Consider the following 17,959-nt stretch of genomic DNA (forward strand, 5'->3'; position numbering starts at 1 on the left):
GTTTGCACTGAAATAGTTTTGTTTGGGTTTGGTACACCTCTTAGATCTGACCTTTTCTGCCTCTCAAATTCTTCCAGTGTTGGCCCACTGTCCCAAATGACCTTTTTCTGAACTCCTATTTGATACACTGTATTTATGTATGAGAAGGTGGAAGTAACACTTCCTTCTCTGGGTGTATGGTAGTGCCCTTGTGCATTTTATTTTATTTCTTTCCTGTGCATAAGCATAGTCCATATGCATAAATAATTTTGCCAAAATTTCAGTGCCTTTTTGTTTGCCAAATCCCTGCGTTACTGCAGTGTGGATATTTTAAAACAGAGTTTCTTTGGAAACAAGTAGCTCCTCAGAGATTACATTCAAACAGATGCATGTCTGGTAAGCAACTCAGCAGTGAAGTAATCTCATTTACCTCACTGATATTTTTATAAGACTATTGGCAGGGTGTTTTATAGAGGTGGTCTTATGTTCTCCTTCCTGAAAGAAGTGTTGCTGTAAGCCTCATGCTTAGGAATGCTGCATGAATTCTTAACCACAGTGAATGGACAGAGGAGGAGTATAAAGAAAGGTGATTACTAATAAATATTCTGCTTGTATGTTTTGAAGTATTTGCACAGGCGTTTCTTTCCAGAAAGTGTTGTTCCTGTTTGTAGATACAACTCCCATTTTGTGTGTTGTATATAGTATGAATTTGGGGAGTTTTGGCTCTCTTCCCCTGCCTTTCCTCAAGTTAATGTATTCAGTTACGTTGAACACTGATTCATGATTAATTTGAAGAGTATAAAAATAAAAGACAGCTTAGTAAGCATTTTCAGAATTGCCATTGTGTGCAAAAGAGGAAAGGAAATCTTGTCCTCCATTCTGCTTTGTGGTAGTATAACAGCCTGATAGCAAATACAAGAGTTGGCAATAGAAGAACAAAACTCTTATTAACTATATTAATGAATAAATGGCACATAAACAACTTAAAGTAGTGGAAAACTGTGCATGTTCTTCTGATTTTTAACCAGAAACAGTGGCTTCAAAATTAAACTTCTCCAGGGGTTACCAAGAGAGTTAGAAAAGCAACAGAGATTTGATAACCTCTTGTTTTGTTTTGTTTTGCTTTTTTCTTTTCTTTTTTTCTTCTCCCTCCCCTGGTTCATTTTCAACTATCATTTTTCTGACTTAATGCATTGCTGTTTTCACACTGCTGTCTAATATATTATACTTCGGCTTTCATGTTGGACAGGCATACAGTGTCAGTGAATCCCCCCTTCCCTTCTCAGCTTAATTCTTCATAGGTGTAGCCCCTAGCTTGCTTTCATTGCAAGGGTGGCTCTATATTCCTTTCACCATTTCTCTTGTTTAGTGTCACGACTGGGAGGGCTGAACCACACGCAGCGCTCAGGGTTTGGCCTTGTTTATTGTTGCTCAGCACTGTCTCTGAATGTTTGATCTGTCACTTCAGATTAGCTCTTTGGGTTCTATCAAATGTTACACTTCCATTGATGCATCCCAGCTGTTTTGTTGCTGCTTAAAATCTTGTATCTTATCAGAGTATACTTCCTTTATGGCTCCTGCTGATTTCTGACCTTTGGATCTTTAAGACAGGTTGTAAAACCACGCCCATGTTGGTCACTCTGAAGTTCTCTATGCTTTTATCATGCTTGATATTAAACTGAGTGGCCTTCTAGGTCTTCAGTTGGTGTTCTGAACAAAATCACTGTTGGTGCTGCACATTCTTCCTTCTAATTCTGTAGGAGTTTTTGTATTTTCTTTTAAATATAGATAAAATAACTCTATAAAGTTTATGACCATACAAACTGACTGATGTTTAATACTATATTAAATATTTACTACAGTAAATTCTATTTACTTTATTCCCTCTGTTAACTTATTACCGTAGTAAAACTTTCTGGCATGTTTAGCACTTTTTTCTTGTGAACTCAAGAATGGGCTTTTTTTGTTTATGATTTTCTTTGGCACCTTCTTAATCTACCCCCATTTCTTCCTCTGGCTAGATCTCTGCTTGAAAGGAGAAACTTGCAAAATAACAGGATGTAAAGGACAAGACTTCTAATGCACTCTGTCTCCAGTAACTGGAGAAGTCCTTTTGTGAATCCAGGCTTTGTGCCTTAATAGTTGAATCTGCTACTTAGTGTATACACACACACATATGTACATGTATATAGTGTGTTGTATATATACACTTATATGAAAGAACATTCTGAGGAGGAGCTGAGGTGTTGGTTTCAAGAGAAGTAGTAAACAAAATGTGTAAGGTCCTGACACTGTAAAGTAGAGTTACCTGCTCTCATCTTCCCCATACCTACATTGCTGGCATGCATTTTTCTTGTTTGCTTTTTGCTGGTTCAGGTACTTGTTTGACTCTTCTGTGGAGTCATTTCATTCTCGAAAACAAACAGCAAAGAAATTATAGCTTTTTGTCATTTTAGTGAGATGAATTGATTCACTGAAAGGTATGATAATGGCTGGTGTGTCTGTGAGAAAAGAGATAGGACCATGCAAGTGAGAGCAGGAAGATGTGAAGGAGGAAGAATGGTGGAAAAAGGACACAAACACCGAGAGAGGAGAATGGGGAGAATGGGACCTTCCTCTTTCAGTAGTGAACCGTTAGGTAGACTTAGCTACCAGTGGAACTGCAGTCCAGGCAATGTTTTCATTTTGAATGCAGGAATGCAAGAATTGCTGCTGTCCTGGGCTGTTTCAAATACTTAGGCTTGTGTAGCTGTAACGGCACACTGAAGATTTATAAGCCCAAACGTCAATCGAGAACCTTCAAGCAGCAAGCAAACATGATCTTCTGTAGTGAATTTGAGTTAACCTGGGATTTTTCTTTCTGCATAAGTTAACAATGAGTAAAACACGAAGTGTATCATGATGCGTTTGTTTTTTTTTTTTTTAAGGTGTGCTTAAAAAAAGAGTAGTTTAGATTCTGGCAGGAAATAAAGGATTTTCTACATGTAATTCAGAAAGTAATACCCACTTATAATCAATGTTTTGTGAAAAATATACAGTATTGTGAGAATACTCAAAGTATAAGTATGAAAGGAAGAGAGGGAAACCTGAGAGGGAAAACCAAACTGTCTGAAGTGGCAACTGTTGCCTTTTGGAGATAGGTATCTAAACCTTACCAGGATGTTTGCTCGGGGTGACCTGTATTGCATTAGATCCATCATTTTTCTAAGTGTGGATAAAATTATGCTTCCCCCCCTCCTTAAACCAGAGGGAAAACAGACACAGATGTTAGTCACAACCATCTGAAGCATCATCAGTTGTGCAGAAAACTTAGCATTGTCCATTTGGTCAGACATTTAATAAAGTTATTGCAGAAAGCCATAGAATTTCAGTCCTTTAAATTTTGATTTTTTTTTTAACTCATCTTTGTAGGGCTATATAAAGCAATTGCTCTAGTATGGTAAATGGCATGCCTCAGTATTAGGATGATGTTTTGTTACTGCTAAAGAATTAATCTCTTGATTTGTCACATTTCTTGCTTTTTGCTTATGTAGTAACTTGATTCAATGTAAAATAACTTCTGGTCTTAATACTATATAAATTACTCTTAATTGGCTGAAAGTTATTAGCTAGAGGGTATGGCTTTAAATAATTTTTATGGCTTTTTTTAAAACATGGCAGTCATACCAAAGTTACTGAAATGTCGCTGTTCTGATTGGCATGCTTATCAAGCGTTTTGCCTGCTCTTACTCCTTCCCTTTAAAACAAATACCTTTATTTTCTTTGCTATTTTAATTATTGGGAGAAAAACCCAAATTTTAAAACTTGCAATGTACCATTGAGTTTACGAACACTGCATTTCTTTTTTCCGTATACAAATATAGAGAGAAAGAGAGAGAGAAGGAGAGAACATGCATTTGGGAAGTGGGCTCAATTCCAAAAGCAATTTCTGTTTCGTCACTTTGATCAAGCAATCTAGATTTCATTGTTCTTGGGTTTTCTCCTTTTAAAACATGAATATTTTTTAAATGACATAGAGTAAGCTTCAGCAATAAGGTAATAGTTAGGCTAGTATAAGTAACTTAGCCTGTTCACTGGCATGGCTCTGGATATACTTTTCTCTCTTAAATGGGAGAAGTACTGACAATTTAGCCACCAAATTGCAGAGCAGGCGACCTTTGGTCTAAGCTCACTAAGTGAAAATTTATTCTAATTCCATGTTTAATCTATAAAAGGCAATGTTAGACTAAATATTTGGGTGTTTGAGTTGGTAAGTATAAGGGAAATGCCTGACAAAGCTGTTCTCACACTAATGGAGAAGATATTACCAAAATATGCTGTAATTATGAAGTAAATTAATCTTATCAACCTTTCTGAGGTTAAATTTAAAACATTTCTTTTGTAGCCTGAGTATATTGTGATTAGATCTCACTCCCTTTGTTATAAGGAATAGTGTTTGGGGTTTTATCCTAATATCTTTCAAATAGAGAGTGCTTCTCATTGAGCAGTTTCTTTCATTCTTTTCTACTTTTTGTGTGTGTGTGTTTAAAAACATAAAGATAAGAATTATTTGTCTGGGGTGTGAGGTTTATCTGACCACTAATACCAAAGCTCTGTGGTGTCTAATGCCAAACATGCTTTATAAAACCAAGAGACTTCTTGGTGGTGATGGTGACAAATTTGTTTGTGCCAAAAGTTTGCTACTGCTGGCTTATATTCAGGTCTTCTGATCCTGCCTTGAAAGTCTGTCCTTACTGCCTCTTAATTTTCTTCCTGCACTTCCCTTGTATCATATCTACAGTTATTGATCTCTGTGTTCAGGAGTGAGCACCTTTGCATAGATGCATTTAAAGTATTTTAATTATTAAACCCGGAAATGCTGCCTGAAGTTTTCAAAGGAGCATAAAAGTTGATCTTGCATCAGGATAATTAATTAGGTTCTAACATAAATTGTTGGGGTTTAGGGTGCAAATATGTAGATGGAATGATGCAAATTAGCCCTAAGGGCATCAATGTGTATAGACTTTCAATAGTAGATTGTACCTTTATATCCTGGTTCTCAGTCTTTAACTGGTATAGTGCTACTTAGAGTCAAAGTAGGGTTGGGTTTTTTTGAAGATTTAAAGCAGCAAACGTTTTAATAAGGCTTTGAAAACTAGGAAGATGCAATTCAAAGGGCTTGACTCGAGCATGTTCTGATGGGAAGCAGTCATATAAACACACACATACGTAACTAGCAGTGTCTATCTGTGGGCTGTCTTTGTCTTGTCTGAAATTACTGAAAATGTGTCAGCTCTGACTGCATGTTAATGTACCTTAAAACTTGTCTCGAGAATGGAAGGGATCTCAAAGTCATTTACAGACACTGTGGGACGTTGTTTTCTAAGTTAACCTGCCCTTTTGCTCTGGCATTCGATCAGCACGGGCGGAACTGCTAACACGAAGGCACATCGTAGTGAAAAGCAGGTAAAAGTTGTGTGCTTCCTAGGCTAGGCAGGAAAAGTATGTGCCAGAATAGCTGCCATCCTCTTCTCCCTGGTGTTAGAAACTGTTAACAAATACAGGAAATGTACTTTGCTAAAAGCAGTGCAGTGTGGAGATCTACCATATTGTTCATGGTATATTTTGCTTCATTACTTGTCGCTCAAAGCATTTAACTCAATTTTTGGGTGACTTAGATTGTAGTTTTGAAGTGCATTTTTTTTTTTTTAGTATGCTTCATGTAGAAGATGCTTGATAAATCTGTATTGTGTTTGTGTTCACTTGTGCAGTGGATCAGTGTTAAATGCTTTATGAAGCAAAAACTAATTCTGTATTTTAAGTTTTTGTTTTTCTTGTACAATCTTACTGCTTTTTTCATGATACAGTAGAACTTCAGCCACAAGTTTCAGTCCCTTGCAGATGCTTATAAAAATGTAACAGGTAACTAATAACAACCTGTCATGAAGTTCTTAAGGACTTTTAAAAGTTGCATACTTTTTCATAGAGTAATTTTTTTTGTTCTTGTAACACATCAAAAGACATAAACTTCATATGGAAAAAAATGCTAATTCCTAAAATTTCATGAAGATTTAAATTATTATGATTTGAAGTTCTGCTACATAGTATATGCTTCATCTGTGCTGGGGAAATTAGTGTTTCAAGCTGGCAAGTTCTTGCTCTTTTTTGACAATTTTGCAGGGAACATTTCAATTTTTTTGGCAAGTCTGTTTGGTTTTTTAAAATCTTGTTATTAGGACACAGCTGTGACTTTGCAATACAGTCCTTGAGAGAAAGCTCCTTTCATGGGAAATATGCACTTAGAGCAGAGGACTTAAAGCTGGGATTCCAGTGGTCTGGTTTTGGCTCTCTAAAATATTTGGCATGTGGTATTACTGAACAGTATGTATTTTGGCTTTCCAAAGGTGTTGAAGGTATCCAGCTTCCATTGTGTTCAGAGGTTTTCTTAAAATTTGGCCTACTGACTTTCTGTTCTTACTTCATTAGTATGTGAAGTTGGTGTATTGTTCATTAGCTATCAAGAGGCCTGCCTGTGTGAAATACATAAATAAATATAATCTTTCATGAAGTTTTTTCCATGTTAGATGTATACACAAGATTACTTCTTTTAAATATGTACTAACTGGTCACTCTATGGTCAAGCTCTGCTGTAACATGTGGCCTTTTTACAAACAATCATTATTTCTTGTGTGATTGGTGATTATTTCTTTTTAACCAGCTGGTGCCTTACTTTGACATAACTTTCAACCTGTTCATACAGATTTTATTATTTGGAAATGCCAGTTCTTTTTAAATGAGCTTTTATATAAAAAGTGTTTTAGAAGGTGAACTTGTGCTAGTGAAAGATGTCTGTCTGTACTGGATCCTAAAGTTTCTGAAATACGCTGGTAATCCTTTATTATATAAAACAGAACAGGGATGACCTCTGTCATGTAATCTGAAGAGTAAAATAAATGAGTAGGTTTCTAGGTAAAGTCATAGGAGTTCTGCAGTTCTATAGCAAGATCTCTTGCATCAAACACCCTGGTTTCAGGTATTCTGCAACTAGATTTAAAGAAAGTATCTGTGTAAAAATGCTGGCTTTTTTTTAATTTGTACCAAGTGGCAATTCAGGAGATCAGTATTTTAAATATATTTGTAAATAAAGACATCAGAATAAGGAAGGCAATTTCAACATCAGCTTTATAGCACAGTGCAATAGTGCTTTTACTTATGAAAAGCTTACACAACATGTAATAGTTCTTCTCTCTTTTGAGTCTGTGTTAGGTAAATGTTACGCAACTTGCACATAAAATCACATCTTAAGATAATACAACTATATGACATAACAGCAATGATTTAACACAAAACATGCTTTTGATCAATAATTTTGTTTTGCAACTAAACTTCAAATAGTGAACTGACTGTCCTGTGTTATGTGTTGAGGTTGCAGAATTCAGTTGTTCGGCTCAGCAAAAAGCCAACCCAGTCCTTCACCAGTTCAAAGACAAACTGTGTATTAATATAAAATATTCTCAACTGCTTTTAAGTGTGATAAAAAAACAGGTAGCTGAGAACTCATATAGTGATAAGAAAAAGATAAAGCTGTAAGACCATTCAAAGTAGTCTATTGTTTGAGAAGAAAGTTCAGATCTGCTGAAATTGTTAGTATGAATGATGCCCCCTCTCTGAGGGTCTTGAATGTCTTTGCAAAAGCTGTTTAGGCAGCAGAAGTTGAATAAGCATAGACAAAGAAGCTTGAGTTGCAGAAGCCACACCAAAAGCCAGCTGGAGTCAAGAACAGAACACTGATCTCCCAGTCCTCTTCTGGCCACACAGTGGGCTTTGCTGTGTTTGTGCTATTTCCTCTCTGAAAGGGAGTTTAAAATTTTACATTACTTCCACTGAGGATTACAAGATTTGCTCCTTTTTTATTTCCCTATTTTAAAGTATCAAGAGGTAGCTAAAATGGAATTTTTTTTTTTTCAAAGTTTATACCTTGAAGCCTAATGTAATTGAAAATTAAAACCATTGTAGAAGCAAGAACAACTTCAATTTTGTTTTTTCTCTCTTTGAGGTGGCCAGTTCTTGCACTTTTCCTTGCTTTCTCTTGAGCTATCTACTTATCATGAAAACATTTCTTTTTTTTTCAATAAACTGGCAGGGAATGTTGGTATGGTAATCACTGGTGGGGTTCCCAGATGAATGAGAAAACCAAAAAATATATATAGATGTGGGTGGTATATATATGTGTGTATATATATCTCACAGAAAGTCAGTGATGATATACAGGAAAAAAAAATGATAGCATGGATTTTAACAACTTTATTTAGTAATATATTAAGGTGTTACTAGATCCAAGTTGGAATACTGTCAAATTCTATGTTTATATACAGGAACTTGACAAGAGGAGTTGGTAGATTTAGAGAGTTACTAAGAGCTGTCGAAACAAGAACTACACAAAATCTGCGAATGGTAAGTTATATTAAACCACATTCCTATTACAGCACCTGAATTTTAGTAGGCAAGTAAAGTATAAATATATTGGATGAGTTAGAGACAAATAATCAGATATGCAGCATATTGATCAGGATCTGTTATCCACGTTTCCTGGCTTAAGTGAATGATTAAAATAAAAAGGAATGTTTGATACCCAGTCTCTCCCCTATTTCTCTTTCCTGTTTGTGGTTATGGTTAAAACGTGATTGGTCTCCGACCATACTTGCAACCTTAATCATAATTGCCCTATTTATGACTTACTATAGTTTCACAGTGTTGTTTCGTCTTTTTGTAATGTAATGGGAGTGAGGACAGAGTGCAGCATCTTTGTGTGTTCTATCAAGTTGGAAGTTACCAAGTTATCATTTCTTTATTTTTATGATAAAGCCTCTTAAAGGAAAACAATAAAAGCAAAATCATGAAAATTTGTTATTTATATTGTCCGAAAATAAATCTTTACCAAAAGTGATGTATCTTTTTTGCATCTTTTATATAATGAAGGGCTAAGGCTTATCTCTTTTGCTCTAATGTAATGATTTTCAAAACGTCCTAAATCAGTGTCCTAATACTAGGCCTTTAAAACTTCCAAAGTGATAATAAGGAAGGTTATTGATTTCTTAATTCATTTAATAATTGATACCTAGTAAGGATGTTAAAATTATTAAATAATACACTTTCAGTGGAGAGAGATAATATTGCAAACTTCAAGAGAATAAAACATGAAAGGCTTCTTATGGTATAGGAATTATGGTGGAAGATGTAGATCATATGGTGCTGTCTGTGGCTTAAACATTACACATCTGTTGCTGGGAAATGTTGCTGGGAAATACTGCCAATTCTGATGCAAATGTAGATCTTGCCTTCTTTCTACTGCCCTGGTACTAATCTCTGAGTTTTCATCATTGTTATATATTCGTGCAGCTTGTATGCATGTTTATTAAACATTAAAGAGGAGGTTAACCTGATAGTTATGGACTATAGGATGACTTCAAAGCTTTAAATTAAAATTATTTATTTAAATAATATTTATGTAAGTATTTCTACATTTAAATATATGATGGCAAGAATAGTTGGTCAAAATAAACTTTTTCATGCTGATCTACAACCTTGTTTCACTCTTGCTGAGCCTTACCAACAGTAGCAAACACCAGCACCTTCAAGTACAAGTGGTCAGAAGCCCCAGTCGGTTGGGGTTTGGACTATAACTGTGGTGGGTTGACCTGGGCTGGCTGCCAGATGCGCACCCAGCTGCTCTCTCACTCCCCTACCTTAACATGATGGGGAGAAAATAAGATAGAAAAGCTTGTGGGTCGAGGTAAAGACAGGGAGTTTGCTTACCAGTTACTGTCATGGGCAAAACAGACTTGACTTCGGGGAAATTAACTCAATTTATTCTCAATTAAAAGAGAGTGGGATGGTGAGAAACAGACAAAAACTAAACCACCTTCTCCCCCACCCCCCTTCCCCATGTTCAACTTCAGTCCTTCATTCCTGACTCTTCTACCTCCTCTCCCTACCCTCCCACTCCCCACATGGTGCATGGAGGGTGGAGGTTTGTGGTGAGTCCATAACAGTTCCTCTCTGCTGCTCCTTACTTCTCACACTTCTCCCCTGCTCTATTGTGGGGTCCCTCCCATGGGCTGCAGTTCCTTCAGGGAATATCAACCTGCTCCACCATGGTCCTCTCAGCAGGATGCAGTGTGGACATCAGCTCCACTGTGGTTCTCTCCACGGACTACAGGGAAATATCTGCTCCACTGTGGTCTCTCCCATGGAAACATCTGCTTCAGGCCTGGAGAGAGGCAGTCAAGGTTATTCAGCTCAAAATATCTGAAAATATACCTGAATGTGCTCCACTCATAGAAGCAACAGTTGTTATTGATACTTCAGAAGTATCTGGATTTAACTGATAAAATTGAAAAAACCAAAATTGTTGGTTATTGCCATTTTTTAGAGAATTGAACTGGGTACTTGCACCTTTCAAACAGGAGTATGCCTGGTTTTTTGGATCTTTTAAAATACAGAAAATATATTCTATGTGACTTGTCTTCATTAGAAATAATCCAAGTGTTTTTGAAGAGTTTGTATTCAGTATTTCTAAGGAAAATGCTTCTCTTTACCAAGAGGGTGGTCAAACACTGGAACAGGCTTTCTAGAGAGGTGCCCTAAGCCTGTCAGTGTTAAGAGGCATTTGGACAATTCCCTTAATAACAGGCTTTAACTTGGTCAGCCCTGAATTGGTCAGGCAGTTGGACTAGGTGATCGTTGTAGGTCGCTTCCAACTGAAATAGTCTATTCAATCTTTCACTTTTACAGACGATAGCAAGACAACTGGCTGAAATTTTATTACGAGGCATGTGTGAACAGAGTTATTGGAATCCACTGGAAGATCCCCCTCACGAATCACCCCTAGATGATCCACTTCGAAAAGGTTCAAATACTAAGAATTACGCGCTCAGTAGAAGACCGCGGGTATACACTGGAGAAAAGTATGACTGAGTTTATACCTCTGTTGTTTCTATAATTGCAATTGTTACCCTGTGCACTGGGTGATTTAGTTTATATTGTTAAAAATGTAGAAGGAATTGGGCAATGTGAATAGGAATGTTTCCCATGCCGTGTGTGTGTATATATTCCCTGAAGAGAACTAGGGAAACAACATGGTTCTCCAAGCAGAAGTTTGCACTGTATGCATGAGACATTTTGTTCTCCGTTCTCAAAATATTTTTTTGTTTGTTCTACAGTGGGTTATATGGTAGAGTCAGTATCTCATATTATACCTGGGATACAAAAGAAAACATGAACTGGGTGGCAAATCTGAGACTGCACATTTTAAAAGTTGTGTGCTGTTTCTAGACCTGTATTCTGCCTTATCATAGAAAGGAAAGAGTTAGCAATATGGAGATTCAAATTCATCCCTGAAACATTATAAAAAGTGTATCTAGAAATTTATCTAGCAGTTTCAAAGGTAGTTTATTTCCCAAGGCAGCTACCTTTTAACCTTCTTAGGTTAGTTTTGGCATTTCTCTATGATGCCACCTTTTTGTTGAGTTTTAGTCTTTCATTGATGCAGGTAACTGGTATGCTATGGAACATTCTTGTGTAGCGTATCCCATGGTTAATTTTAGAGTAGCTTTGGTGTGTATCTTTTCCTTCTTGAAAATGTGTGGGGTTTTTCATAAACCCATCAGCCCTAGAATTAGTATTAAAAGTGGAGAGCCATTTCCTTGATTTGAATTTTTCTTAAAAGTTAATAGCTTGTTGTTTATTTGTATCTGATCAAATGAAAAATGGTTTCTAAGGTAAAGCTGTTTTCCCACACACTCTTACTGTGCCAAAAATATATATTGACAAAATTTTGCACTTTATTACAGTCCTTTGGTATAGCTTACTACCTGAAAGTAATGTACTTGTGTCAAAGCATGCTAGTGAAATCTTAACCGTTTGGCAGTGTCTTTTTTTAATTTATTTTTTATTTCACTGATACTAAGTTTGATCTGATGAAACTTTGTTGCATGCTTGTTTTACATAATCTGCAACCTTTGCACTGCTCTACTCATACTCTACACACAATTCCTTGTGGGATCTTGTATTTCATGTGTGTATACATATATATATTTAATATTATCAATAACTATTGCTGGCTTATTTTGATACATGCTGGAAAGCACTGTGAGCCAGAGAACTGAGAAGTAGATTGTAGGAGTGGAGATAATGATCTAGCCAAGATTGATTTGCCATACTAGGACAGTGTTAAGTAATGCAGATAGAGAAGATTGAAATTCCATGTAAACTTAAGAAAAAAAGTTTACAGAAGAGGTTGTGGAGTCTGGAGAATACCACTGGAGATATTCATAATCCAACTGGATGTCGTCCTGAGCAACCTGCCTGCTGCCCCTTTGAGTGGAGGGGCTGTACTAGACATTCCCCAGACACTCCTTCCAACCTCAACTATTCTGTGATTCTGTGAAATCGGTGTGATCTGGGAATCTCTTTTGATGAGACTGTTGTCTGTTTCATATGAAATTTTTGACCCTTTTTCTCCAAAGAATTTACTATTTTTTTTAATATTGTTGTCCAGCTGTAAGATTAAAACCCACTCATTGTGAGTTTTTTTAATTTCAGTCTTCTCTGACTGTGTCCAGAATGTGAAGTTATTAAAAAGCAGTCTTTTGAGCTTTAGGCGGAGATGCAGGCATAGAGTTGAACATTCAATTTGCCAAAACAACTACTATGTTTCTCTGCAAGTACATAATTAATAAACTGTACATGCAGGCAGCCTTTTTGGTAAAAAGGAAATACCCGGTTTGTGGATATACACCTTCATCACTGCACTTAAAATATGCGTTTATTGCCTAAACACGAGGAAATATCTTTTATGCAGTGTCACACATTTTCTCATTCAAACTACTTGGTTTCACACAGCAAATCCTAAAAAACAGTCTGTTCCCCTCTTACAGTATATACCCTTATTAGTTAATATGAAAGCTTTTTCCCATAATGTGACCTTGTTCTTATGTGCAGTAGAATCTGCTTCTATGGTAGATTGCTTATAGAAGTAGTCCTACCTTAAATTCTGAAGAGATGTTTTGATTTAGTGTTCACAGTATCTTTATATTGTAACCTAAAATACTGTAATACTGAAGGCATCTGAGTTGTTTAGCTGCATTTATTGCAGATTTCCATTAATGAATACTTTATACAACAGCAAGCCTATATAACTATGGTGTCATTATTACTAGCAAGTAGAATGGCCTTTATCTTCAAAGATTTCTAGCAATTCTAATTCCTTAATCCAGGATACTTATAGCAGGTTTCTCAGGCTCATTCTTTCAAACTTCTGTTCTTCATTCTCAACTCATCCTTTTGTAGAAACATGCTTCCTAGCAAAAGTGGGGATTTGTTCAGTGTAATTTTCTTGTTCTTGGGACATCCAAGCGAGGAGTTCCACAACTTCAACAGAGCATGTAATTAAGTCCTTTTCTTTTATCACATCAGAGTGATTAACACCAGATCAGATAAAACACGTCTAACCAAGTATCTCATCTCCAGCAGTGATTGAAAGCAAGTACCTAAGACAATGAATAGCAAGACAGACATATAGGAGACTTCTTCCTAGGTATTCATCTGACCACTAACTCTGAGTCTGAGACGTACTGTTTTTTTCTAAATATGCTGATTGATATTAAGTAAGCGTAGTGTGTTCTTCTGAGATGGTGAATATGATTTGACTAATACCATGTATGATTTTGTAGATCTCTGTGTTACTGCCTCTTCAGTTTTCTTCATCCTCAGTTGATGAAGTGTTAAACTTCTTGGTTTGCCTTTGGTTGGTAGCCATTTCATGCTTCCAGTTGCCTCTTTTGCTCAGCCCTGTTACCTTGGAATTACTTGACAAATGCAGGCATAGGAGTAGGGAGACAGAAAATATCTTGAGTTCAGTCAACTAAATTGCGGAGGAATTTCCCATTAATTTCTGCATGAAGAGGATCTTCACTTTTTGAGACAAACATCAACTTATTTACCAAAATATATTTGAAGTTGTAGGAGAAAATCACGTTTACTTTCATTTTAATAAGTGACTTTTTAGTAGTTCTCTTTGGGGCAACTTCCCTTTTTTCTCTGAGAAAGTAATTTCTCCAGCAACTGTTTCCTATCATTTTTCTGCTTTCTGGGAACCATTGCCAGTTGGTCAGATTAAATCTACTTCCAGGTTGCTAAATTCTGCGTTGAAAACTGGATGGGTCAATGGGGAGCTCTCTGATGCTTCCTCTTCACTCCTCATTCCCTGTCCTGGGTGGTTCTTATTCACGAGTAATTGTGTTTTGAAATGTCTTTGTTCAAAAATAAATGTCTTCTAAGATTTAGAATAATCTTCAAAGTCTTGTGAGCAACTCACATTGATTAAAAAGTAAAAATCCAACAAAACAACTGTCCTGGGGTCTCAGCTGCTGTATATTACCACGGCACATCTTGCTTTCAAACCACATGGAGTTTGGATGTGTTTTAGTTTCCATTACCTTTCAGGCATTTAATTACTGCTTAAATTTCTAGTTCATATAAAAAACCTGAAAAGATGTTTTTATCTCAGACAAGTTTAGTTTCCCAACTGTAATTTATTGCAGTTTAAGCACCCTTGGGACTATAGGAATTGCTTATTCACAACAAGAAATTGTTTTCTACATTTAAACAGTTAGTTGTTGAACTGTTGGTGTGAAAACAGGAAATAGTACTTGTGCTAATTCAGAAACAGTTTAGAGAAAGAAATCTGGAGAGTTAAAACACAGTCACTGCTTGTGTGTGTGAGAGATTCAGAGAGAATGAATGAATGAATTCCTACCAGTCAGGTACCTGGTGCAGATTACTGTTGTCTGCCTGCCAGCATAGAAAAGTATTCAGAAAGCTTCCAGTGTTCAGAGAAAGCAGTAAAGTTTGCAAACTAGTCCTGTGCAAGCCTTCAGTATTAAGTCACAAGGAAGTGCACTTCATTAAAATCAAATATTTTAAGTGCTTTGAAATAACAGTCATTGGTTCTATTTAAAAATATTCACAGCTATTGAATGCATCAGGAAAACAATTCTCAAGCATATCTGGTGAAAGACTAATAGAATTATTTATCCACATAGTGCATAAAATACAAAAGTTATCTTGTTCTTCTGAGAGAGTTTCTTGTTGCCAACCTTTGAATCAGGGATGTAGATTCAGCTGAGATAGACTAGGTGCCAGAGGCTAGTTAAACTATGGGTACAGTTTTTACAGTTGTCAAATTATGTACAATTTTGGGATATTTGAATGTGTTCAACTCTGACAGCTGTAGTGGTTTTGTTCTCTTACTGTGTTTGGCCAAATTTTCTGAAATGCAAATTTAGAGCATTGCAAAGAAATGCATTTTAACTAATCATTTTTTTTCTATGCAAGTTACTCTCTGTTCTCTTTTCTGGAAATTTTCCAGTTTTTACAGTACTCTTACTGTATTTGTGTAAGCTACTCCTAAAAGTGATGTCTTCTGCTTAAATAATTAAATTCTTGTTTTGAACAGCATCTTTTGTCCTCAAGAAAATACAGAAGAAGCCTTACTGTTGCTGCTTATTAGTGAATCTATGGTAGGTAAAATAGAATGAATGTGTGTGCTGTATGTGTGTGCTTTCCTTTGTTTTTTTTAAATTACGAGAGAACTTTTTTTGTCATGCCTTTATGACTTGTGTTTTATTCTCTGTTAGGAAAGCAGGCAGTTACTTCTGTTCCTCTGAGCAAGCAAGATGAGGTCTGCAAGTGTTATGAATAGGAGTTTTTCACCTTTAGAGTGGCTGAACCTAGCCTCCTTCTAACCATAGGCAGGTGAACACAAAGCCAGGTCTTTCATTTGGCATCACTTACCAGTATGAACCACTGTTAGACCAGCTGGTTGTCATTCGGACAGATTCAAAATGTAAGTTATTTTTGTTGTAAAAACCAGATCAAAGACTACTAAATGAGCATAATAAATGTAGCCGAAAAGTATTTTCCATTGTGCATTAAACTTCAGATGTCACTCAAATATGTAAATGATTTTTAATGATACTGGCATTCAGCCTTTGCTACTGGATTTTTTTTTTAATGTCCTCGTTTCCTCAATAGGCGATTCCTTTCAATGGCCTACTTGTACCTTTTATCAGCCTTTCATATTTTCCTCTAGTATGGTTTGACTAGTCATCTATCAACTGCCACATACTGACATTCTCATATCAGGTCAGTTATATGTGCTCAAATGGCAGAAATGAAAAGCTGAAGCTGGAATTTTTGCTGTTTTTTCTAATTGGAGGTTTGGAACCTCTAGAATCTCAGGCATCATATAGGAGTCCATCTCACTGCACATCAATGAGACTTAGTCTTTTAAGTTCTATAGGTGATTCAAATGCTTTCATGATCTGGTATAATTTTTGTTTTGATACAGTTAAATAGGATCAGAACATTTTAGTGAACATTGTCCTATTTGAACTATTTCAAAGTGGCAAACACTTACATTGTTGTGCAAATTACTTTCCCCATTCCTAGTGATCTGCCTTGCAATGTTCATGACAGAATCTGTCACCAGAAAACTAGACTGAGCAAATACTTCCATATAACCTGTGTTGGTTTTGCTGCAGTATGTACTTACCATTGAAAGGGGCCGCCTGTGCCTCTGTAAGGTGCCTGAGCAGCTCATGGCGATATACAGAATTCTGATGTGAACTGTGGTCGTGGTGTGAAGTGGAAGCAGTCCCAGTTCTGCAGGATCTGACTACTGGTTACTGTATTTGTATGTGTACTTCCTTGCATATCAGCATTAAGAAGCCAAACAACAAATTAAAGTACTGCCCTGTTAAGTCTCCTTTCAGGTTACTTAGTTTTTCCTTTGTGAATTAGATCTGCCTAATTATATTAAATGCTTGTCACTGTAGAGCATATACCCTTAGCAAGCTTTCAATTTTTTTTTTTTCTTTACTAGTAATTATTGCAGGTTATCTGAGGCAAAAGAGGTTTTTTTGGGGGGCGTATAAAATACGATTGACTTACTTTGGCTAAGCCATTTGTTCAAATTAGTTTTGGAGGGGGGAAAGGGGAAGATTGAGCATAAAAATAATATTCATCACTACAAACTTATCTTTCTGAGAGTTGAGTGAGAACTCTTACTTCAGTGCATGCTAACTTTCTAGCTGTAGTAGTTACAAAGTCGTATGTGATTTATGATTTTGAAACTAGTGTTTGGGAAAGACATAAGAACAGTTACGGAAGATCGAGTAATCGTTGGTGCTTTGAGATGGTATTGTGTTGTTAAAGTAGTATGATCCCTTCCTTGCATTGTCTGTGAAATAGTAAAAGCACAGATAAGGTATCCTTCAAGAATTTACTCAAGTAAATATTGGAAGACAGAATGAGGATCTGACATATGAGTAGCATTTTGTGTAAGTAAAAGTAATCAAATCACTGTGTATATACAAGCCTTAAATCATACTGCTAGTTTCAGGGAAGTGGTGCACTCTAACATCATAACTGTTTCTTATTTGGATTAGATCTAGTGCAACATGTATCCAGAAAATAGTCTTGCTAGTGGATTACAAAGGCTACTTTTGCGTCACCTTGAGTTCCCTTAATTTCTAAATTGAGAAAGGGTGCTTTGAGTAAGATTTCAGTTGTAATATTTATGAAAGAAATGCTCTGGAAGAGATAGTTCTGTGCTTTTCAAGTGTTCTAATTCTCTTATAGGTACATTTCAGAGTACAAAATGTCTCTTTTAGCCACATGACTGCTGCTACAGTGTATTGTCATGCATAATGTGGAAAGTCAGCTGCAACTCTGGCATCAGTCTTACTGTAAGACCTCTTTGCATTCTAGCTGTTACACTTGCACAGTATAGACCAGCCTTTCCTTATCTAGACAGGAATGAGTAGAAAGGTGGGATCTGAAGGACTGACATCTTCGCATTACAGTGCGTGTACAGGTTGCTGCGTGTCAGCTGAGCTGTAGTAACAGAATCACACAATGTCTGAGGTTGGAAGGAACC

General features: G+C 36.4%; 1 protein-coding gene across 4 annotated transcripts in view; it reads left to right on the forward strand.

Moving 5' to 3' along the window:
• Nucleotides 1–17,959, forward strand: part of TTC7B (tetratricopeptide repeat domain 7B) — a 151,100-nt gene that overhangs the window by 49,711 nt on the left and 83,430 nt on the right. For all 4 annotated transcript variants that reach the window (XM_059819233.1, XM_059819234.1, XM_059819235.1 and 1 more), the window contains 3 exons: nucleotides 8,334–8,412; nucleotides 10,753–10,925; nucleotides 15,476–15,539. In XM_059819233.1, coding sequence (XP_059675216.1) covers nucleotides 8,334–8,412; nucleotides 10,753–10,925; nucleotides 15,476–15,539 — 316 coding nt within the window. The remainder of the gene's footprint in view (nucleotides 1–8,333; nucleotides 8,413–10,752; nucleotides 10,926–15,475; nucleotides 15,540–17,959) is intronic.

This window comes from Gavia stellata, chromosome 7, assembly GCF_030936135.1.
Source record: "Gavia stellata isolate bGavSte3 chromosome 7, bGavSte3.hap2, whole genome shotgun sequence".
Lineage (NCBI taxonomy): Eukaryota > Metazoa > Chordata > Aves > Gaviiformes > Gaviidae > Gavia > Gavia stellata.